Source organism: Cydia strobilella, chromosome 21 (genome assembly GCF_947568885.1).
Source record: "Cydia strobilella chromosome 21, ilCydStro3.1, whole genome shotgun sequence".
Taxonomy (NCBI): Eukaryota; Metazoa; Arthropoda; class Insecta; order Lepidoptera; family Tortricidae; genus Cydia; species Cydia strobilella.
In genome coordinates, this window is record NC_086061.1 from 2,087,643 (window position 1) to 2,110,438 (window position 22,796).

The window sequence follows — 22,796 nt, forward strand, 5'->3', positions numbered from 1 at the left end:
AAACTATTAGAAACATCATCATCCTTAACTTTTATTCTCTTGTCGGTGGAGTATCTTCCAGCTTTCCCTATCCCGCGCCAGCTCTTTGACTTTTTGATACGACACGACCCCTACTTTTTCTTTTACTTGATCTAAAAAGCTGCGTCTGGGTTTTCCTCTACCCCGCTTCCTTCCTATCCGCCCCTCCAGGATAGTTTTAAAGAAGTAGTCGTGTCGTATTAAGTGTCCAATCATTTTTCCGCGTCTATTTGCAATAGTGTTCAGAATAGCTCTTCTTTCACTCACTCTTCTTAGCACAACCGCTCTTCTTATTAGAAACAACCGCTAAGAAATATCTTGAGTATGCTATTTCTGAAAAGGGTTAAAAATATGCTCCCAGGCACTCTTCACCTCTTTTAATACGGCATAGGTTTCATCATTGGGCAGCTTTAGCTTATTATATTTCAAACTGTGCCTGGGCATGGATAGACTGGTTAGGTAACTATTAGAAACATTAAATGTGTAGCTAATATAGTGGCAAAACATTGTAAAAATTTTGCGGCACGCTCGATTCAGTCCAATTGTTTACATTAATACTCTCTTAAATATAATTTTAAATACTGGCCAAATCGTAACCCCACCTCAACTTTAAGAAAAATTCTAAAAACCGCTTATACTCGTATCCCATCCCACGACATTTAAGCACACTAGTACTCATTTAAAGTTCAGATGAAACTGACACAAAAGCGTTATAATTGAAGCTTTATTTTATAGCGATACTATAAACATCGGCACTGCTTTAAAAAAAACTCGTACATTATTTTGTCAATCAAAAGAAGAATGTGGTATCTATGTATGGGATGCATACAGAGTTACTGCCTTTCAACTTTGAGCAGCATTGTGAAATACGAGATTTTTTTCAAAGTAGTGCCGATATGCTGTTCAGTCAGCTCACCATATGCTCGTCCCGATACTGAGTTATTACCATAGCAATTTTTCAAAAAATTGAAGTCGGGCATTAGAGTAAAATATAAATATTCGTTTTATTATTTTTGTGCGAGAACTTACAGTTAAGCTCAATTTTGTTTTATAAAGAAGAGAGAAGAGTACTTACACAATTTAAATAAATATAAATTTAAAATGATATCATTATACAATAGGTAAACATTATCAAAAGAGTCATCACTTAAACGCTTATAAAATATGTAGGTATATTGTTTACAATTACCCTGTACGATAGGATTAGTATAGATAATAAATCTTTAATATTGTCCCGATATTAAGTAATACATCTTACAATTTTAAATTAAGCCCTATGCGCGTGAGGAAAAAGTTTTAATTAAATAATATTGTAGAATGTAGACGGTATGGGTATGAAATCATCTTAGAGTATTAAGTTTATTTTAAAATATTTTTAGCCTCAAAATCACTCAAGTCGGAAACTGTCAAAATTTAACTACACTTTATTGCTGATTCTCCTCGTTTATACCTAAAAAATGCAGTATCCACAAACTTGTAGCATCAGTTTATATTTACATAACGCACCTTACAACCTACCTAGTATATATCTGCGGAATTGCCACCCGTTTGACGCGTTAGTGACCACTTTAAACTATCTAATACTACTTTGTGGTAACACTCCACCGAAATCACACCTACCTTTTGATTGTATGTTCACGAGACACACTTCGGTCTTTTCAATCTCATTTCATGCTCATCAAACGCACACAGCTATATAAACTAATCTACTAATGGATACTTACGACGAAAATCCAACCTGGAGTTTTTTACAGACACAGGAATGACCCAAGTATAGGAAGGAGCGACCTTATTTTATAATAATCGAATTAGATTTAGAAGAAGTCTTTAAATAACAATAGTTATTTTCGATACAAGTGCGGAAAAGAGGAAATTCGAAACGAGTGGCGATAAATTAAAACACGACCGCAGGGAGTGTTGTAAATCGACACGAGTTGCGAATTACCTCACGTGTATCGAACAACGTTTTACAGTACATATCGCCCTTTAAAGTGTGAGTGCCCAGACAGGGTGTCATGTACCTACCATCCTCAAACTGTAACACCTAATGTATTATGAACATGACTGCAATACAATAAAGAATAAACTTTCGACATATGCACAAAAAGCGCACTTTACGCACTAGTGCGAGAAAGTAGCACCATATGTACTGTAAAAAATATTTAGATATTTCTTGATTCTATTATCGTTGAGGTTCATGTGTATTTTGTTTTAATCGATTAACTTATCGCATATCAAGACAGATAACGCCCATATTTCATTAAAAATGTTTACCTATTTAACTTTCTTGAGTGGCCTCAAGACGGACCTTGGTATTTATATGTTTATTTCGTAGCTAAGCCACCGTAATTCAAAAGCACAAGTCAATATGGTACAATACATAATCGACAACGGCGACCTTTACAAACTTCTCTGATGAGCACGTATATGGCTCGCAAAACCGAACTTTGTTTTAAATATCCGGTCGCACTGTGTACAATAAAGCTTCCCTTGTTCATTATAAGTATATGCGTAGGACGGCTTAGGTCGAGACTTCCGTTGAAGGCGCTTTTGGTCCAGGTGTTCAAGTCGAGCTTCTTCGAAAGTAGCTACACCTTCTCTTACCCTATTGCGCCATTCCGGTCTCTTAACCGCAAGCTCCTCCCAACGCTCAGATGGGATGTCGCAAGCTTTGAGATGGCGCTTGAGAACGTCTTTATACCGCAGAAACTGCCCCCCGTGGCTACGTTTCCCATCCTTGAGTTCCGAATAGAAAACGGATTTAGGGAGTCTACAGTCATCCATGCGACAGACGTGGCCACTCCATCTTAGTTAGCTTTTTATTAGAATGGCCTCCATACCGGACATATTGGCTCGACGTAATACCTCCGTGTTAGTCACACGATCTTGCCATTCAATTCTAAGTATGCTGCGTAAACAACGCATGTGGAAAGTGTCAAGCTTTCTGATGTCTCCCTTGTACAGGCACCAAGACTGAAGCGTACGTAAGTATTGGAAGCACCATGGCCTTGTACACAGAAAGCTTGGTTTGGAGTTTTAGATCGTGCGACTTCCAAACGCGTTGGTTTAATTTTCCAAATGTGGCTGCAGCTTTGGCTATGCGTGATGAAATCTCTGAGGCAAGGCGATTATCGCTTCGGATTTGGCTACCCAGGTATTTGAATTGTAACGTCTTTCAATGCTGAATTACCCAAGACTGTGTATCCTTAATGGAATAAGGATACACAGTATAATTTGAAATATAGTCAAATATAGTCTATATATAATGGAACGTATATAGGCTGAATTATTATTATCTTTTTTATCATTTTTCTTAGGTTAGGATTTTATAACGAATATAAAAGTAAAATACAAAAACACACAAAAACAATACAAAATACTTATAAACATATAAAAAACCTAACCTAGTGTGCCGCCAGCAGCGGGGCAAGGCCCAAGCTACCGGTGGTCAGGGCCGCAGAGAGAGGAACCGGCGGACTATCCGCGCCGTGTCCAAGATCACCGCCTTCTGCATCTGACCCTTGATCCAACCACCCAGCGAGAGTCTCTAGATGTTAGTCGAAACTCTTTGCTATGAGACCGTTCTTATTATTATTATTATTACTGTGTATTAATAGAACACCTGCTTTAGACAATAACTTCTGAATTAGGTAGGTAGTGAGCTGACCATCTTGGAGCCACTTCAGTTTTCACACATGCTGCTGAAATATACACTAAGTATTGTGAACATATTATTACATACAACTATTTAACTACCTATTCATTTACGGCGCTTTTGACCCTTTACTTGATGATTACATATTATAAATACTAAGTTATGTTCCTAAAATATTGAATTTTTGTAAAAAACGAAACTTAACTACTTAATACTATAATTCAAATCAAATGAAATGTAATTCAAATTATGAATATGGTATTACTCTCAAAATCAATGAAAACGAGGAATAAAAAATTCAATTAACCTTTTGGACGCCAATGACCGATATATCGGCAGCGCAGGTCCAACGCCACAGACCGATTAATCCGTCACAGACCACAGAGCAACATAGACCCACGTGCATTCGCATAAAGTTCAATTTCAGTTTTGACACTTCGGTGGCGTGGCGTCCGAGTGACAACTTTTGTGTTTGACACGGCGTCGAGAAGGTTAATAACCAACTTATTGAAAATGTTATTAAGCTGTAAAACAAACAAATTGTTAACTATTAGCATTTTGAACCCTAAGAAGACGTCTTAACTAGTCGTGCCCACAGCGCCATGGACAACTAAAAGTGTTATAGCGTACGCTGTCAAAGTAACCTTCAGACTTTCATTCAAGTAAGGTTGCGCCCGTGACCTTGGCGTGTGAGTGACGTTTTTTGTTTATGACGTAACGCGCTCAAAGGGTTAATAACGTAAATATCTCTACCGATACTTATTTCACTTAATACACTATGGCACTGTTCTACTAAGGAAGAGCATTCGTAGTGAACTTTTGTTGTTTTACTAAACTAAGTATCCTTACGTGTTATTTATGTATCCTACTCTAAGCCATACACTATAAAATCAAGAACAAACTACCTTCTATTCTACCTATATTGTGTGTTTGCGGTGTTAACACTATTAAACTTCCGCCCTTTCTTGCAGTAGACAATGACAACTACAAATTCATCTTGTCCACATGAACCCGTAATTAGTATACATTTAACTACCATAGACAGCTTTTTATGTAATCGAAAACAGTGATGATTCGTTCTAAAACATACCAAGCAAAAGTTGCCTGAAGAATGAAACAACTTCAAAACTAATGGTTATAATCACAAAAAAATTGGAATATAAATAATGTTGGAGTAGGACGTAGAAGATTTGAAGTTGCATTACGTATGCGGCTCAAACGACCAAATTGTATACCAGTTAGAAGTTCTTCAAAACAAAGATTATGAGAAAGAATGTTAAAGAAAAATCATCAACTTGTGTGAGATAGAAGCGAATATACGAAGAGAGTAAAAGAGAGAGGACATGGACCTTTGAGTAAATAAACATAGATAAACCTCACTTGTATAATAAATAAAAGATTAGAAATGTGCTGCGCTCTCCAAAGGACAAGGATCCGCTGGGTAACCCGGGCGTCTACGAGATACCATGCGACTGCGGTAAATCCTACATAGGAGAAACCGGACGCAACGTGTCCACTAGACTGTTAGAACACATACGGAGTGTTAAGAAGATGGAATGCAGCAACTCCGCAGTGGCAGAGCACGCCCTAGATACAGGCGCGTCGCACTATCTTCGGTTTGACAAGGCGAGATTACTGGTACGAGAAAAATGCTACGTACCACGTAAAATACGTGAAGCGATCGAGATTGGGCGGCGCCCTAATTTCAATCGGGATAGCGGCTGGGCTGTGCCGCCAGCATGGAAGCCTGTGATTCCTCAGCAGAATGCCGGTGAGTGTTGTGACAGTGTAGTGGACATAGTGAGTTCGTGCTGTGTGGCGCTACAAGTGTTAGGTGACCCAAACCCAAACACACCACTGTGCCCGCCTACAACGATAGCGCAAGACCTCCCCCAACCGGTTTTCTCGGCGCGCGCGCAGCGAGCGACGCGGCGCGCGGCAGCGGCAGTACGCAACACACGGTCGTCGTGAACGCTGCTCGCACTATTAGTGCTTGAGAAAGGAGACCTAGGCTCTCCGAAACATGTCGCGCGAGTGACTAAAACAAGTGAGTCTAAACCGTAAAATGATTTAATATAGATAAACCTATTGAAATTAAATGAATGATATTTGCGAGTGAAATTCTTACAAAATAAGCAAAACAGGACGAAGGGAGTTTACTTCTAGTTAACATTTTCCTTTACTTGTCGCGTACCTAATATTTACATGTCTATTTAGGTTACATACATACATATAATCACGCCTATTTCCCGGAGTGGTAGGCAGAGACCACGGATTTCCACTTGCTACGATCCTGACATACCTCTTTCGTTTCCTTCACTTTCACCCTTTCTCCCTTATACACTCTCTTTGTTAGCCTTCTTTCACTCATTATTTCCACGTGTCTACATTACACCTACCTACATCTTCGTTCAGTCCACACTTTACCCTTATCACACTGTGTTACACTGTTCCTCATTATATCTTGTAATCTCACACCACACACTCAACGCTTCAGCGCGCTTGTTCTCTGTTTAGGTTAATACTTATTTATAATCATTTAGAATTCTTCCAAGTCGTGATAGTGACTACGTATTTACGTGTGTACGGTCATATTATGTACAGCTTATGTAGTTAACTTATACTACGAGTATTGTATAATTGTAAATACAGAGAAGCCCAAAAATTAGTTGACAAAGAATTTTTAGGAATATTTTTCTTACATACACGTCTTTTTCAAAATGTAACTAAAAATTGAATCAATTTATTAAAGCCAATCATACTGTCTTCAAAAAAATCTCCTTTAGCTTTGATACCCAAACGCAAACATTTGTTAAAATTACCAACAATATGCCGCAGTAAAAATATTGTCAACGTATTTTTGAGCTAAGTTCGGTTGGAACAGTGATATATATCGCACATTTGAGCTAACCGCGCCAACAGCTTCAGCCGCAAGACGTTCATAACAGTCCAAAATATCAACGAATTCTGCATGTGTAGTAATTTGTTTCTGTTTGAAGAAAATCCAACGGTGCCAGCTCTTTAAAACTATAAATATAGAGACAACCATAGATTGTCAACAAAGTGTACTCTAAAGAGTCTTTTCATTTATTGATGTAAATATTGTATGCTAGATACAATATTTACATCTATATTAACGGCACCGAAGTCTTAAGTTATATTGAGAATTTGCCAGTAACAATATGCAGCAAGCGATACTACAAACTTTTTGGTAACTCAGTTGGTTCAGAGCTATTGGACCGGTGTACCTGTTAATCACAAGTTCGAATCTTGCCCGAAGCGGTGAATTTTACCATTTTTCATTTAATTTAAATATTTATAGTATCGCTTGCATATTGCATATGCTCTCATGATCTGTTTGATAAATTAAAAATAGTAAATACTATTGGCGTTATTCATAAACGCGTTACATGCCTGATTTAGCTATGAATCGTTTGTCTTTATCTGTCATTTTGACTTATGTATTTGTAAGAAAGGTATAAAACATAATTTAACAAAATCAGGCCTGTAAATTTTTATGAATAAGAGGGTATGACCGCAACAGTAAGACGCCAACTAAGCCTGTGCTTGGAAATCATTTCCATTCCTACGATCTGTGAAATATTTAGACCATGCAGAATCCAGTGGTTAAATGGTCTGTGTATACATACTGAGATAATCTAGAAAATTCAAATTCCGACAATTCAAAATGTGCGAACATATACCAAGAAACTGAAGTGGACTGATTAATAGTTATATGAATCTTAAATTTAAGTTAAAATCTAAACCGTCAACGAAGTCCCGCGCTTTATTCCTGATTTAACGAAAACTCGACCCTATCACAGTGGGTGATGTGGCTACGCTAGTTAACATTAGCTATTACGACTACGTTAAAACTATACTAAAACTAGTTCGCGCAGTTTGGTAGCTATTGATTTTTGATCTACAAGTTTTGATTGTACTCTAAACCATGAACGACTAATTTCTAGCGAAATTCTGTCAAGTTTACTGCTGGTAATGAAATAAAATGGCGGTCATACGTTTAACTAATGACTCTTTGTGACATCTAATGGAAAATACTAACTTCAATAAATGAACAAATTAGTCTCTACCATAGATTGTAAGTAACACATTATAATATCAATATAATGGAAACAAATGGTCATAAAATTAATAACAACAATGTAACTAAGTTTAAAAAACTTTTTGTTAACAATATATTAACGTTTAACTAAAATGTGCATACTTATATAGTTATGGCCATGTTCTAAACGTAAATAGTGCATATTTATAAGTAAAATACAGGACAGAGTTTGTTAAACTTTAATACTAAATTATAAGCGTAACTGAGCATTTGTAAGACGGATTCTAGAATTGTGGACGGTAGCAGTGGAGGAAAGCTGTGCCTTAAATTTCATATATTCCCCAAAACATAATTTAGAGATTAAACATTTTTTAAACTGTCCGATATATGCGTGCTATTAAACCTGAACAAATTAACTACCCTTTAATCGCATATTTATTTAAAAAAAAGTTTAATTATGAAGTTCTACCAAGATTATCTGTTATATATTTGTTGTAACTTGTCATCTAATTACCTATACCTTTAAATTCATATTTTAATCATTTCAAAATGGACTTTACGTATTAGAAGTTTAAGTTCAAATTTGGCCGGTCAACTAGTTGCATATCATTTCATGATTTTAAGAGAAATTATCTAATTAAATTAGTTATAACTATCTAATATCTACTGAGATCTTGTTAAAGTCTAAATGAGTATCTAATTCAAACTGTGAAAACAATACATGGACAGTCAATGGACAGCCTTAAATTCGTACAAAGATGGCGCAATCATAGGCGTTATTTGCCTCTATCTATCGCACCTTTGAATGTGTGCGTTACTCTCAATAAGGCCCTCTATGCGTTATAATTATGAAAATTGACTTTTCTGAAAATAAAACAATCTCAGATTAGATCTATTCCTTACGTTACGAGGTTTTGCTAAGCCGTGGGTTTCTAGGGCACTGCATGAGGTGGCGCTGCCAGGGCAGGTCGCGGGCCAGCACGTTCGTCAGGCAGTACGGACACTTCCACTCGTCCATGCCTAATGCTGTTGCACACAAGAAATCGTTTGTTAGGAAAATTAACAATACTAAATTAACAATCTGTGTGTATTGTGTTTGTTGGGTAGTGAATTGTGTATATACTAACGAATGCAGTTGTGGTATTCTGGATCGCCCACGGACAGCGCCGCGCCGCATTTAGCGCACGCCTTCCACGATCCCTCGCCCATTGAGCACTCTTCTGCAAATAACAATAACAAATAATTTAAAGCGAGGTTTAGGGAAACCCGACACTAGCGTCTTCCGAGCATCGGCGCCTAGTCAACTCTATGGTTGCTGCTCGACGCAACGTTGGCGCAACCGCCCAGCGACACCATTTTCCATAGTGCTGACGAGACGACTGTATGGTTGCTGCTCGACGCAACGTTGGCGCAACTGCGCGGTAAGTTCTCGGAACGGACAATGATAGTAACTCGACTTTTAATACGACTTCCAGCCTTAATCGAGGTTTAGAGAGAGTAGGGACACTATATCATCAAGTTGCTGTGATTGATGTGGTAATAAAAATGGAAGAAATTAGGAGAGATTTTTATAACGGCTAGTACTAGACGCCTTGATTCCATTCATATCTGATTATATTTAATGTACCTACAACCTCAGTGGCTTGCAACTACTGGCGCGTTTAAGAAATTTGAGCAGCTGTCAGGGCGGTCGCATTTGCATAATGTATTGTAGACGTCGCCGCTCGAGCATTCACTCAGTTTGCGTGCTTACCCAGCAAGTGTACATGCAGCACCCTCGCCTCCAAGGCCACGCGGCAGCTGGGACAGCGCGCCAGCAGCACGCAGCGCCGCCAGTAGTGCGCCTCCAGCCCGTCCGCGCGCACGCGTCGCCCGCACCAAGTGCAGGTCGTACTGAAATAGTACAGATTTAAGTTACAGTAAATGTCTACGTCATGTCTCTTCCCTAACATAACCAAAGTCAGGAGATACGAAGGCTAGAATATATAGTGGTCAGACAAAATGGACTCAGAAAGAGCGTTTTTTGTCGTTTGAAGTCTCACAATATTCGGAACTTACTTGCAGACCGGCTCGGGCGTGGTGTCGCTGCTCACGTCCCCCGCTCCGCGCTCGTACGACTCGAAGTGCGTCTCGCTCACGGCCTGCTGCCGCCGCCCTGCCACATCATTATCCTCAAAAAATATTTGTCTCTCCGTGAAATTTTTAAGGTGATTCCGTCTGACAAAATGAATAACAGGGCCAAAGAAGTTGTTACCATGGTCCATACTGGCCCTGAAATTTAATGGGTCCTTGAATGTTTATTTGGTGGACTGCAGTTGACGGTGGTATACTTGGTATAAAACTTTTCGGCGTAATTTTAGACACATTATAGAGAACCGGAATGTTAAAAAATGTCTAATAAACCAGATAAATGCTATGGCTAAATACTTACCAGGGCTGTAGTAACCGCTCTCGTCCATCTGACTGTCATCCAGTTGTAAGTTCCTTAATCCAGCTACCAGCTTAGGAGATTCCAGCACCGCTTCCCTATAATACTCCGCTTTTACTTTAGGAGAATCCAAGCTCCTGCTATCAGAGTCACATCTCAAATCTATTCTGGACATTTGTGGTGAATCCATAGGCAGAGAGTCCATGCTCCGCACGTCCATTCTGGAGTTTTTAGGTGAACCTAAAGACGGAGAGTCTCTGTATTCCAAGTGTAGAGGTTCGTAAACAGTGATGGGTCGTTCTTTGAGTTGTGGCTTGGAGTTTTCGTGATCGTAGTGGATCATGGAGTGGCGGTTATCTGCGTTGCGGTTTGTGCGCCGGTACACCACTGGTGGCTCCTCTTCCCTGTCCTGGAAATGAACCTGGGAGAAAATATACCATTGCGAATTAAGAGCTGCTCAGCCGTTAGTTTCTTGAATTTTATGTACAAGTTATTTTAAGAAGCGTTATTGTATTTTAAAATTACCTTCTCGGCAGCACTGGATCTTGGAGAATGTTTTGGACTCACAGCACTGTCTAACCTCAGTTTATTATAACAAGGATAGTTTGCGAAATCCTTAACAGCTCTGCTTGGAGTATATCTCTTCGTAGGAGATTTTTTAAGGCTGCTCTTTGACTTGGAGGTAGTGTAACTTCCACTTAAGCTGGATGGTGCCAGTGTAGCCCCACTGATACTCGATGCCATGGACTTGAGGCTGTAGGAGGAAGTGGCTCCGATGGATGACGTCATCCCGAACGACGAGGTCATGCCGCTGGTGGTGCCGCTGCGCGTGGATTGGGCGACGCTCGCGGTTTCTGCGGCGGAGTGAGATGCTGATTGGTCGCCATTCAGGAGCTGTTCTTCTGAAGGCGCTTGGTTTAGAATTTTCTGTAACAACAGTGTTGTCATAAAAGCTTGTAAATATTAATATATTCGCACCAAAAAGGACACACCTCCAAAAGAGGCAAGGAAATCCAGTGAAATTACTAATGACAGATAAAATGCGGTGTGTGATGGTATCACCGAGGAGGAGTTCTTGACTACTCTAAGGGAAACAAGGACATAGCCCACAACGCCAGCCTAACGTCTGTTGCAATCAATCTAAAGTAATTGTGTGACCCTGATACCAACCTGCATGTCAATCCTGTCGAACTGTTGGAACAAATGTCTATAGATGAGATTGCGGCGCGTGACAGCATCGTCGGGCGGCAGTTGAGCCCTGACTACTCTTGGTGAGCGCGCGTAGGCGGCGAGGAGGATGCGCTCGGCCGCGGCGCGCACGGAGCCGGCGGCGTGCTGCGCGCCCGCCGCGCCGCACTCGGCGAGACGACGGACGGTCAGCCCGCTACAACAGACATCAATACATCATAACACACTTTATTTTCATGTTCTTTTAATGTATGTCTATTGTCTGTGTGTGTTTACGAATAAAGTATTCTATTCTATTCTATAAGTGCAATCGGGTGTAGTGTCTTGAATAGTCAGCATCAAAAAAATTAAGCAGGCCTAATATGCAAAATGGAATTGAAGTCAAATCTGAGCTACGTCTGCTGTCTGTACTTAGGTACTTAGGTACTTTATGTTCGCCAAATAAATAAATTAAATTAAATTATAAAAATTAAGCAGGCCTAATATGCAAAATGGAATTGAAGTCAAATCTGAGCTACGTCTGCTGTCTGTACTTAGGTACTTAGTAAGTTTACGTTTGTCGCACGAATCGTCTAACGTTATTAACGCTTGATAACCAAAGATTTAGTGCATTTATTTAGATATCAATTTATGAATTTGATGATGATGATGATGAAAAAGAAACACTGCAAATATATCGGTATAAAACACGTATTAAATGATAACATCTGACGTAAGTTTCTTAGCCGACGTTAATTAGTCATCGTTCATCAATTTCACAACTAGAGTGCTTGATAAGTACCTATTCGTCATTTTCAACGAGACAGTAGACGGGGATATAGCTCAGTGGTAGAGCAATCGACTGCAGATCGATAGGTCCCCGGTTCAAATCCGGGTGTCCCCTAAGATATATTTTTGGATTCCGTATAAATGTACAAATTTATTTGTTTTATTTTTTAATAATTTTTTCTCTTGACTGTCTATTGATGAAAAGCGCATTAAAAGAAAAGGGTACAGACGGAATGACTTTGTGAGTAGAGATTTAACATTTTACGCAAAGTCGCAAGCAACCTATCAAGTTGATACCTACGTCACCATTTTGTTAAAGTCGTTCTCTTTAAATGTAAAACTAGCCATAACGCCAAACTAGTAAGAAGCATTACCTATTCTTATCGGTAGAGATGCCGTGGCTGAGTATGAGTTGCTCCAGGATCTGCAAGCGGGAGAGCGCCAGGCGCGGGTGCATGGAGGCTGGCACCGCGCGCACCAGCTGTTGAGGAATTATGTGCAGCGCCCTGCAACAACCGGAGTTATTATTATCATTATCATATAAACAAGCACTCCGTTCTCTAATTTCTCTCTGTGTATTTCACCTCACAAACACCGTTCCTATGACAAGTCCTTCACGGTTTACTCTGTCAAATTATTGAATTCTATACCATCATCTCTTCGAGAGTGTACTAGATACTTTTTCGTCTTTTTTGCGCCGGTTGGTACAGTAGTAATTACTCGTGATATTGTCCAGATAGCTGGTTAAATGTACACATTTTCAGTATTATTAAGTACTACTTAGGTAAATTTCTAAAATTGGTTTTCAGTGTATTTCTGAGGGTCCTTTTCTCTATAAACCAAAGACTAACTGGATGTCCCATCTTACTCATTTTATTAAGACGAAGTATGACATTTAATGACGTCACGTTGGTTGCTGTCTCTTTCGGCATGATGAGTGGCAGGAACGTATTATACCAGCTGTTGAGTTTATTTCAAGAGATCCACTCCTCAGAAAGAGATTCAAAATTAGTGTGATGTCATTCATGATCAATATTTAGCTCCTCGACAAAATCAGTCTTTGCTATAAATCTTGCCAATTATTGGTATCCACATAAGAATCACGAAAGAATAGCCACGATAAAAAACGAGTACAGATTGTAGACGATGTAAGATGTTGCCGATATTAGTAACTCACCTGACTTGCGGGCAGTCAGCGACAGTGAGCACGGTGTGCTGCGCGGTGGAGTGGACTCTGGGCGCCGGGTCTCCGCAGGCGCGTAGCAGCTCTGGAAGTAGCTTCTCCAGGCACCGGCCTACTTCAGCTGCGCACACCCTGAACCATTTTATTAATACGTGTTGTAATTTTAGAGATGTCAATTACAAATCTAATCGTCGTGATATATATGAACAAGGTGAGGTTTACTCTATAAGAGAAAATTTAATTGTCGAGCATCATAGTCGTTTGTATATCTCATCCAATAGCTGTGATGAATCCAACAATCAGCTCCGACTGAGTAGTATATCGCTGCAAACGATCCTCACCTGTTCGGCACGAATTCCTGGAAGAGTGTCTTGAGGACCTCGTTGGCCTGGCTGTACACCGAGAACACCTTGTCCCTGAGGGCCCGCTGCAGCAGCAGGGCCGCCGCTCGCGCCGTCTTGTTGGGTGAGGTTTTCGTGCTGCCGTTGGATGGAGATGTCAGCTCGGCGCGCAATCGTGCCAATCCTTCCTCCTTATCCAGGTAGTTTTTGGAATAGAATTTTTCTACCTAAAAAATTAAGTAGTTTGGTTATTTCAGTGGTATTTGCAAGGCTAGTAGACTAAATCAACAATATTGAAACAGGGGCAAATGACAAATAATTTAGATTATTTCACAGAACTGGATGACATAAGCATAAAAATTTCAGGTCTGTGGATTATTTAGATTTTAATTGGTGAAAATAATACCCACCATTTTATTAAAGGCCAAAACTACGGTGGGATTTACCTCTTGTAAAGCACAACTAGAAATGAGTCTCCAAGTATCCTTAACTTACAGTAACAACTTTTGTTTTGAAGTGTGTGTGTATCAATTAGTGAGAAGAAATAGGCGATTTCTGCCCATTGATTCTGGGTCTATACTGATTGAACGGGGTTTGGTATGACGCTCTTAAACCTTACTAAGGTTACCATTTTAAATACCTTGCGGGATGTTGGCGCTCTAGATCAGGTTGCTAAGAAAAACGTATGGATAAGATTGTACTTTAAGTAAAAAGTACCGGTTATACTTACAATAGGATAGCCGAAGATGAGTATGGGCAAGGCAGCCTGCTTGCGTTCCCGCTCGTTGAGCTTGTGAGGTGGCCGCGGGTGGGAGGAGGCGCTGCCGCCGCCGCTGCAATCCTCCTCGCGCGCCTCGCGAAGGTACTCATTCGTGTGAGAACTGAAATAAATCCATATGTCACCATATTGGGAAAAACAGATAGTATTGAAGATCAGATAGTATTTAGAAATTCCTATATTGCGATTTAACGATTAACTCGGGGTAAATCCATTCGACCCTCTCAGCAAATATATATCCTATTACCTCTTAATACCAAAATCGCATAATCTGACATTAATCTGGCCCTGCTGCTGCAGCGGGCCCTCAGGGACAAGGTGTTCTCGGTGTACAGCCAGGCCAACGAGGTCCTCAAGACACTGTTCCAGGAATTCGTGCCGATTGAAGACAGACAGTTTGAAGTTAAGCGACTCAAAATTAAAGATCCTTGGCATCATTCATGATTTTATTTAGAAAACTGTCATTATTTCTCATTTTATTTTACCATTCTATACTGTCGATATCTAAATGGAACGTTACTTACTGTCTCAATGCTGGAAGTAGTCTTTCTTCATACGCTTCGAAGGTAGATCTAGGCCCCGCGCTTTTATTCCTCCGCCGCACCAAAGTGCCATTGGCAGCGTTAGGCGTTATACTCCTCCTAGGACTATCAGTCTCTTTCCTCAACTCTTCTTCTTCTCTCCTCTGGATCTCTTCTCTCCTTAGGACCTCATCTCTCTTTTGGGTCTCTTCTCTCCTCTGGGTATCTTCTCTCCTCTGGATCTCTTCTCTCCTTAGGACCTCATCTCTCTTTTGGGTCTCTTCTCTCCTCTGGATCTCTTCTCTCCTTAGGACCTCATCTCTCCTCTGGGTATCTTCTCTCCTCTGGGTCTCATCTTTCCTCTGGGTCTCTTCTCTCCTCTGAAAATCTTCTCTCCTCAGGACTTCTTCTCTCCTCTGGACGTCTTCTCTCTTCTGGACCTCTTCTCGTCTCTGAAGCTCGTCCATTCTTTGCATTTCTTCTTTCTGTTCAAATTCATCCCTTCTTTGTGCTTCTTCTTTCATTTTCTCATGGTGGGTAGTTTGTAGTAATGGTTGCTGGTATTGTTGCTGCGTTGGTTGTTCATTTTGGAAGAGCTGGGGTTCTAGTTGAGCTTCTTCGTGCAATTTTTTGATTGGGGACTGAAACACAATGCTGTTTTTGAGTATTCAGAGCAATGTTGCTTACTTACATACTGTTGTATTTCGTGACCCTGATCTTATATCTACTACGACAGAGAAAATTTAATAGACTTTAGAATGTTTGTCTATTCAAAACAGCCACCTTTTGATTCTTACGGATTTTTTAGATATCAAGTGATAAATGTTAAGTTGGTAAACCTGCCTACAATAAAGGTGGGCTTTTGTGTAAGACAATCAATCCTTACGGGCACATCATGTTCATCTTCTTCCTGTTCCTGTTCCTGGCAGTCGGGCTCATCGAGGGGCGGCACGGGCGACGGGATGTCGAGGCTGAGCGCGCCGGTGGCCACGGACGGAGACAGGTGGTGGGAGAAATCATACTCTTGCGCCATGGACGAGTCGTTGCGGGTGTCCGGCTGGAAAATGTGTTTTTCTTTCTCTTTTATCTTCATTTATCTCTCAACCTCCCGCGATCTTTTAGGGCCACCGGGCTAGCGTCTTTTGAGCTTCGGCGTCTAGTCAGCGCTATGGGAAATGACGTCGCTGCGCTGTTGCGCCAACGTTACGTCGAGCAGCAGCCATAGAACAAAGTTGACTAGACGCGGACGCTCGGAAGACGCTAGTGTGGGGTCTCTCTTATGCCTAACGCTCTTATAGTCAGACTAATTACGTACACGTATCGTATGTTTGTGTCGTTGTTCCGAAACGTCAAAACTATTGAGCCGATTTTTGTAAGTGAAGTGCTATCATTATGAAATACGGTTGACGTAGCCTACATTTTTAACCGACTTTGAAACAGGAAGATTTTTTTAAGAAAATTGTAGTCCGCTTGAAACTTTTTCAAACATCTTGATGCTTGTGTAGCTGATGAGCTTCTTACCCCTTCCTCCTCAAACAGCCTCATGAGCGCCGGATCATCCTTGATCCCGGCGAGCGCGTCCGCGATGCGGTCCCGCATGCGCCGCGCCAGCTCGAAGTCGTCGCGCGCCGCCGCCGTACGCTTGCGCAGCCGCCACCGCCCGACCCTGATGCCCGCCGCCGCCAGCGCTGCGCCTGCTGACTTCAGGCGCCGAGCGTATTCGAATCGCTCTTCTATACGACAAAAGGAATATGCTGACGTGAATTCCTAAACTACTACTACTGCAAATTAAGTTCTGATTCTAATAATTAGCCTAATGCATGAAGTTTATATTTGAACGAAATATGTTTTATTCGGATGTTTGTTACCGTTATATCATGTTACAAATGCATTTCCGTTTTTAAATTACCATTTAATCACTTAAAATTATAAATAAAAAGTACAAAAATTTTCCCGCGAAAAGCTAGTGAGCGAAACGCTCGAAACGCCACGTGACGTCACGCGTTCGACAGATTAGTGTCATTAGTAGCAAACATCAGTTGGGCCGCCCAACGTGTGACGTCATCTCTGTCGAATTCGCGCCAAAAAATATGAGCGTTTCAACCGCTCAAAAATTTTCAACATTTTAAATATTTTTTTAATAAAATAATGTTAAGGTTTACAAAAGTATTTTTATCATTTCCGGTGTTCCAACGATATAAATTATAAATCCAAAAATAAAAATAAATTCATGCATGGAGCTAATTGGCAAAAGTAAATTAGTCGTTTGAGTTGATTAAGTATAACGGCAACTGAAACTGCTGATGATACTCCTTAGTCAGGACTATATAGTGGGCCTGCACCAAAGAAAGCTCTCAAAGAGCAAACAGATATCTAAATTAGGCTTACCACACACTGCGACCCGTTTCTTCTCATCCAAGCTCCTGACCAGGTCGGCGATCTCGGTGTCAACATACATGACGAAGGCGAGGTCGTCGTAGGGTGAGTAGCACAGCTCCTTGTTGGACACGGGCGACTTCTCCAGGTCCTCCACCTCCTCGCCCAGCACGTTCACTGCCATTAGTGCTACCTGCGTACCAATATTAATTAAAAAGCTATGATCAGGTACATTAATCCAGAGGCAAGTGAACAATGGAACATTAGATGTTTTGCTCACTATATAATTTAAGTGACATGTTAGGTGATTCAAGAGAACTTATTGTATAGCACAATTTGACTACCAAATTTAATCACCTAGCTATTCAATCTGTGGATGTCACGCAGTGAATAGATTATTACGCCCCTGTTACCCCTCCTCCTTGCATCGGTTTCCTTATCACTGAGGACCACGACCCTCAGTGATTCTTACCCGAGCAAAAATAAATTGAAAGTTGTACTCTTAACCAACTGATCGGAATTAGCTCCCTTTGCAAAGAGTTTTTAGGTATACTTCGTATTTTACCTGGTCGTTATCGTTTGCCGGTGGGTGCGGGCCAGTGAGTTTCAGCTTCACGAATCGAGCGATGGTAGGTTCTGGAAGAGCTGCCGATCTACAAAGATTTATAAAGTTTTAGACCTTAAAAATTATTCGGTTTAATGTTTAATAAAACGGTTTAATACAATTAAATACTGTTACAAAGGAATCCCTTAACCTTTTCGACGCCGTGTCAAACACAAAAGCTGTCACTCGGACGCCACGTCTCCGAAGTGTCAAAACTGAAATTGAACTTTATGCACATGCACGTAGGTCTATGTTGCTCTGTGGTCTTTGACCGATTAATCCGTCTTTGGCGTTGGACCTGCGGTGCCGATATATCCATCATTGGCGTCCAAAAGGTTAAAGGTAGAAGCGTCTAGACTAGTTCCATTAGGTAAATAAAGCCACACCTTTTGACACATGACCGTATAACACAAATATCACCAAGGTTAATGCGGTGCATTTCAATGTCAACCGTACCTGAGTTCCCTGGTCCTGGCCTGTGGCGCAGGCCTGGCGAGTGTGACGCGGCCCACGCTGGTGTAGGTGGCTCCACAGGGCGTAGCAGCGCCCTCGGACACCAGGCCGCCGGATACGAGGACCTCCACGCTTGATGCTGGAAAATTTGCTCATTTTAATCCTCTCTGAAAGATTGCTCAGTACAGGTGTTGTCATGTTTTAATATGAAACCCAGCAGTGGTTTATTAACCTGTGTAGAAAATTAGAAATTTGTATACCCGTTCGCTTGCTAAATTTAATTGCAGATGGGAATTATCATGATTCTCTGTGAATTACAAAGTGACGTTGATTAGTGGCTCTTAGAGCAGCTAGAGAAATAGAATAAGCAGGTCCAGATGACTCACGGATTAGCTGGTGGTGGGCCAGGAGCTGCAGCTTGTGCACGCTGGCGACGCTGGTGAGCCGCAGCAGCAGCTCGTGCGGCGGGCCGCCCGCGGAGCGCCAGCCGCGCGCCGCCGGGCCCTGCGAGTTCAGCTCGCATGCTGGGTACGCGCTGTCCTCACCTGGAATGATGGAATTATAAAGTCTGTTTAGACACATACCTTCGTAATACAAGTTATATACGATACGATACGTTCTGCACTTGTTAAGGAAAAGTGGCGAATTTGTGTTATGCAACAGCCTGTCGATTTTACACGCGGGTCCTAATATTAGTCTCAGATTAGGTTTACCTCCTCTTTGAGGAAAGAAGCTTAAATGGCAATAGCTCCCGAAGAATTTTATTGTTGCCTTAGATACTAAAATTCTGGATTGAAATGACTAATTTCATATTATTTTCTTAAATATTTAATACCTACTAAAATTTCAGGGAACGCTGAAATCACTTGCTTATACAAATTATCCATGATAATGTTTAATCGAGTTTTATATGTATACCCATTCCTTTACATGACTTGCAGAAATGATTCATGCAAATAGTTTTTTGAGGGAAAATAGGTCGCGCGATTCGCGAGTCATGTTTCCGTACCTAATGATGGCGTACAATTCAACTACATCAGCCTTTCAGTGTAATACCTGTGTTCCATATCTACCTATAATGTATTATGATAAATATGTCTTAGTATTAAACGGCTCTGAAGTTTACACGTGATAACTACGGGACTAAAACTAATAACAAAGCAATAAGAGCAGTTTATGTATAGCAAGCCGCAAAATTTAATGGAAACATAATGAATGCAATTCAATCATAAACTGACCAATCAATCAATCTTTAATGTCAAAAACACATGTCAAAAATTGCAATACAAATAAAATTAAAAATACACAACACACAATATAGTTATATACACCGTGTTTTTTTTATTTCCGTTAAATTCGACACGTTGCTTGGTACATTAATAGAAGCTACCTGGTATATCGCTTTTTGTAAAATTCGAAAAAATATATTTTTTTCCTTTTTCATACAAAATAAATGAATATTGCATTGTAAAAGGTCCTTTAGAGTTACGTAAAAGTTAGTGTGACACATAATGAAAGAAAAGTAGGTAATGTCGGAATTGTCAAACTAACTCACCTCAGTAACCTTCTTGTAGTGAATAGCTATCAATGGAAAACTCTTTACTGACGAAACTTAAAAAATAAATAAAATTTGAAGGCAATGAAGAATCTTTTACACAGGCTCAGCAATTAAATTTATTTATTGAATATCTCAAAAACTGTAAGAGTTAAAATACTAGTTTCTGAGAGAAATTAAACTTATTTAACCTGAAGAATCTCCCCTTAAAATTAACGGAAATCAAAAATAACACGGTGTATACAAATGTCAAAAATAAAAAACCAGTAAAAATCAAAAATACAAATGTCAATAAAATAAAATACACTGGGAATCATTTCATTTTAAACTTAGTATAAAATTCTTTCACCATAAAAAATGCCTTGTCAATTAAAAACGCTTTCAACTTTTTAACAAATAGCTCGTAAGAAGCCGCCTCTACCTTTCACGGCTCAGGCTGTTGTAAATTTTTATGCCAACAACCCCCAACGAGTTGGACGACCATGCACTTTATGACACCATCCTTAATTGGGGTAAAAAAATAGCGTTATCAGCAAACGGTCGTCCGGTCGATATGTCACCGAGCCCTAAGCAAAGTATTGATTCGAGCAGTCACTTAAATATTAAAGGCATTAATGATGTAGCTCGTTCGTGCTGTTCGACACGTCTGTAGAGCCACGCGAATTTAGACCTTGCCATAATAACATTAAACTATAATATGGTTTGCTTATACAGGTAACTTTTAAACAATAGATAACTGCTGCTGCTGTACTATAATACATACATACATAGTATTTCCACTTGCTACGATCCTGACATGCCTCTTTCGCTGTAGGTACTATAATTTAATGCAATTATCGGTTTAGATTCAAAGACAGTGTTGAAGGGTTGGAACTTGTGTTCTAAACTTTTTTTTTTTAAGTAAAACTTCTTTAGGCGCGACTAGAGGGTAACTCATTTTTTTCTGACGGAAGTAACGCTCAGTAGTGAGACACGCACAATAGGACACACGTCAAAGTGCCAACATAGCGATAAACGTCAAAGAAGTATTACTTCAATCGTGCGTAGATTACACGCACACACTTTTTTTTATACTACGGCAAACAAGCATACGGCCTGTCTGATGTTAACACATTCGCGGACACGAATGCAGCATTCGCGTAGTCTTTTGTTTCCTTTTGCCTATGACATGTCCGTCCGCGTAAGCAGTCTCCGCAGCCTATGTACGCCTGCAACTCCAGAGGAGCTACATGCGCGTTGCCGACCCTAACACTCCGCACCCTCGTTCGCACTTCGTTAAGTTCCTTCTTATACCGGTCAGGATCTACAATTAGAACTCTATCTTTATGTGCTTACGTTTGTCATCGTGTTAACTAGTAGCAAAGAGTTGTTAAAAGATACCTCTACCTACGGACATTTGCTTGTAGCATAGAGAAATATAATTAAGTAAAGAGTGGTAACTCCATACAGCAGTTTTTTCCCCAAAACGCGAGTTATTTCGTAGTCGACATCTAGCGTCATGTAGTGGAATTATCAGTACCGCTACTTGACACCAAAACATTTATGTTTACGCTGGTATGGTTGTAGTTATAATTCACAGCTCTACGGATCATCGTAGCGTCGTCTACGAGAGTTCGTAGCGGCCTACCGCTTGAGACCTACTTAACCCATTCAGTGCTAATGAAGACATAATGTCGCAAGGCTAACGAAGCATTTTTGCTACCTATTTGGAAAACTATGTATTGAAGTAAGTCGTAGCCTGTTACGCTACGACGTAGCACTACGAGATAAGCTCTGAAACGAATGTGTATATAAAGTACAATACTGAATTGTTCCAATTTAAATATTTTGGTCCTCTTTAGTGATGTATGCATCTCATACCATTATGTAAGTGTGTCATTGAACGATAGATAATAAAACCGACCAAGAGCATGTCGGGCCATGCTCAGTGTAGGGTTCCGTAGTTACATGTCCGTCATAATAGACTGCCACAAACCGGCGATATTTTTGGGTGTTCTGTATTGTAACAAGCAAAAGGCCTTACCTTAGCCGCACTTTTACTAAGAAGGAAAGAGTTTTTGCAAAACTCAAAAATGATTTAACCGATCATATTCGATATAGTTTTCCTTAAAAGTATTCACTAAGTTTTACTTGCAATTTTTTTTCGGGTACGAAATCCTAAACATTGGTCGATGGTATAGAACCCTCAGGCCGTGAGTCCAACTCACACTTGGTTGTTTTTTTGCTGTTTTTAAATGCTAGATTTTTTATAAATTTCTATCTAAGTACCTAGTTACATTAAAATCTTAAATGATTTAAGTATGTACGTATCTTTTATATTTTTTATAGATATGTATTTATATATTAGATGCACTTACTTGTTGCGTACACGACGTGAAACGGGATGCGTTTCGGCATATCCCTTTATCTGGCCACCATCACCACTGCTCCCAAATCTCCCATCACTAGCATAAAAAAAATCCCCACTAACAAAAAACACTAAATAAAAGGACACTTCATTCGTCAAATCATAAATAAGGACATTATTAGAATTGTTTAACTACATTTACTGGGATATTTAGTGTTAAGGTATACAGGAGAGCTCGCGAGGAAATGAAAGAAGAATGCGAAGTCAGTACGGAGAGGAAAATCAATAAGTACGACGCGAAGTTCGCTCCTAATGAAAATTTTACTTTTTGACGTCAGCGCCATCTATGCACGGCTTGTGAAACTAATTTCAGGGATTTCCCCGAGGGTTCGCTTGGACTGCCCTCACTGCCCTATAATTAGTATAATTACATGCAGCGTTTTAATTGAATATTAGAGGGTGGCCGGGAATTAATGACAAACGAAGGGTCCCATTTTATCATGGGGTTATTTTTGTGT

The 22,796-nt window shown here is 40.2% G+C and overlaps 2 protein-coding genes and 1 non-coding gene across 3 annotated transcripts in view; 2 read left to right on the forward strand and 1 right to left on the reverse strand.

Moving 5' to 3' along the window:
- LOC134751061 (serine/threonine-protein phosphatase 2A regulatory subunit B'' subunit gamma-like) overlaps positions 1–22,796 on the forward strand; it is a 198,314-nt gene that overhangs the window by 58,678 nt on the left and 116,840 nt on the right. The window lies entirely within an intron of this gene.
- Positions 6,985–22,645, reverse strand: LOC134751136 (centrosomal protein of 104 kDa). Its single transcript, XM_063686496.1, has 19 exons — positions 22,289–22,645; positions 18,763–18,921; positions 18,380–18,515; positions 17,885–17,972; positions 17,332–17,512; positions 16,465–16,676; positions 15,836–16,000; positions 14,947–15,257; positions 14,375–14,525; positions 13,645–13,871; positions 13,298–13,435; positions 12,495–12,626; positions 11,335–11,548; positions 10,690–11,091; positions 10,168–10,585; positions 9,795–9,891; positions 9,490–9,629; positions 8,864–8,956; positions 6,985–8,762 (listed from the first exon to the last, which is right to left on the reverse strand). Exons 1-19 carry the CDS (start codon positions 22,326–22,328, stop codon positions 8,641–8,643), a joined length of 3,426 nt encoding a protein of 1,141 aa, XP_063542566.1. The 5' UTR covers positions 22,329–22,645; the 3' UTR covers positions 6,985–8,640.
- Trnac-gca (transfer RNA cysteine (anticodon GCA)) lies at positions 12,164–12,235 on the forward strand. The gene has a single exon. It is a non-coding gene; the product is annotated as a tRNA-Cys (tRNA).

Excerpts from the sequence above, each read along its gene's own strand:
- LOC134751136 (XM_063686496.1), bottom strand. The coding sequence starts at position 22,328 with ATGCCGAAACGCATCCCGTTTCACGTCGTGTACGCAACAA. Across the intron at positions 16,677-17,331 it reads GAAACGGGTCGCAGTGTGTG|AAGAGCGATTCGAATACGCT; the intron begins GTAAGCCTAATT and ends TTTGTCGTATAG. Across the intron at positions 9,630-9,794 it reads ACGCCCGAGCCGGTCTGCAA|TACGACCTGCACTTGGTGCG; the intron begins GTAAGTTCCGAA and ends GTACTATTTCAG.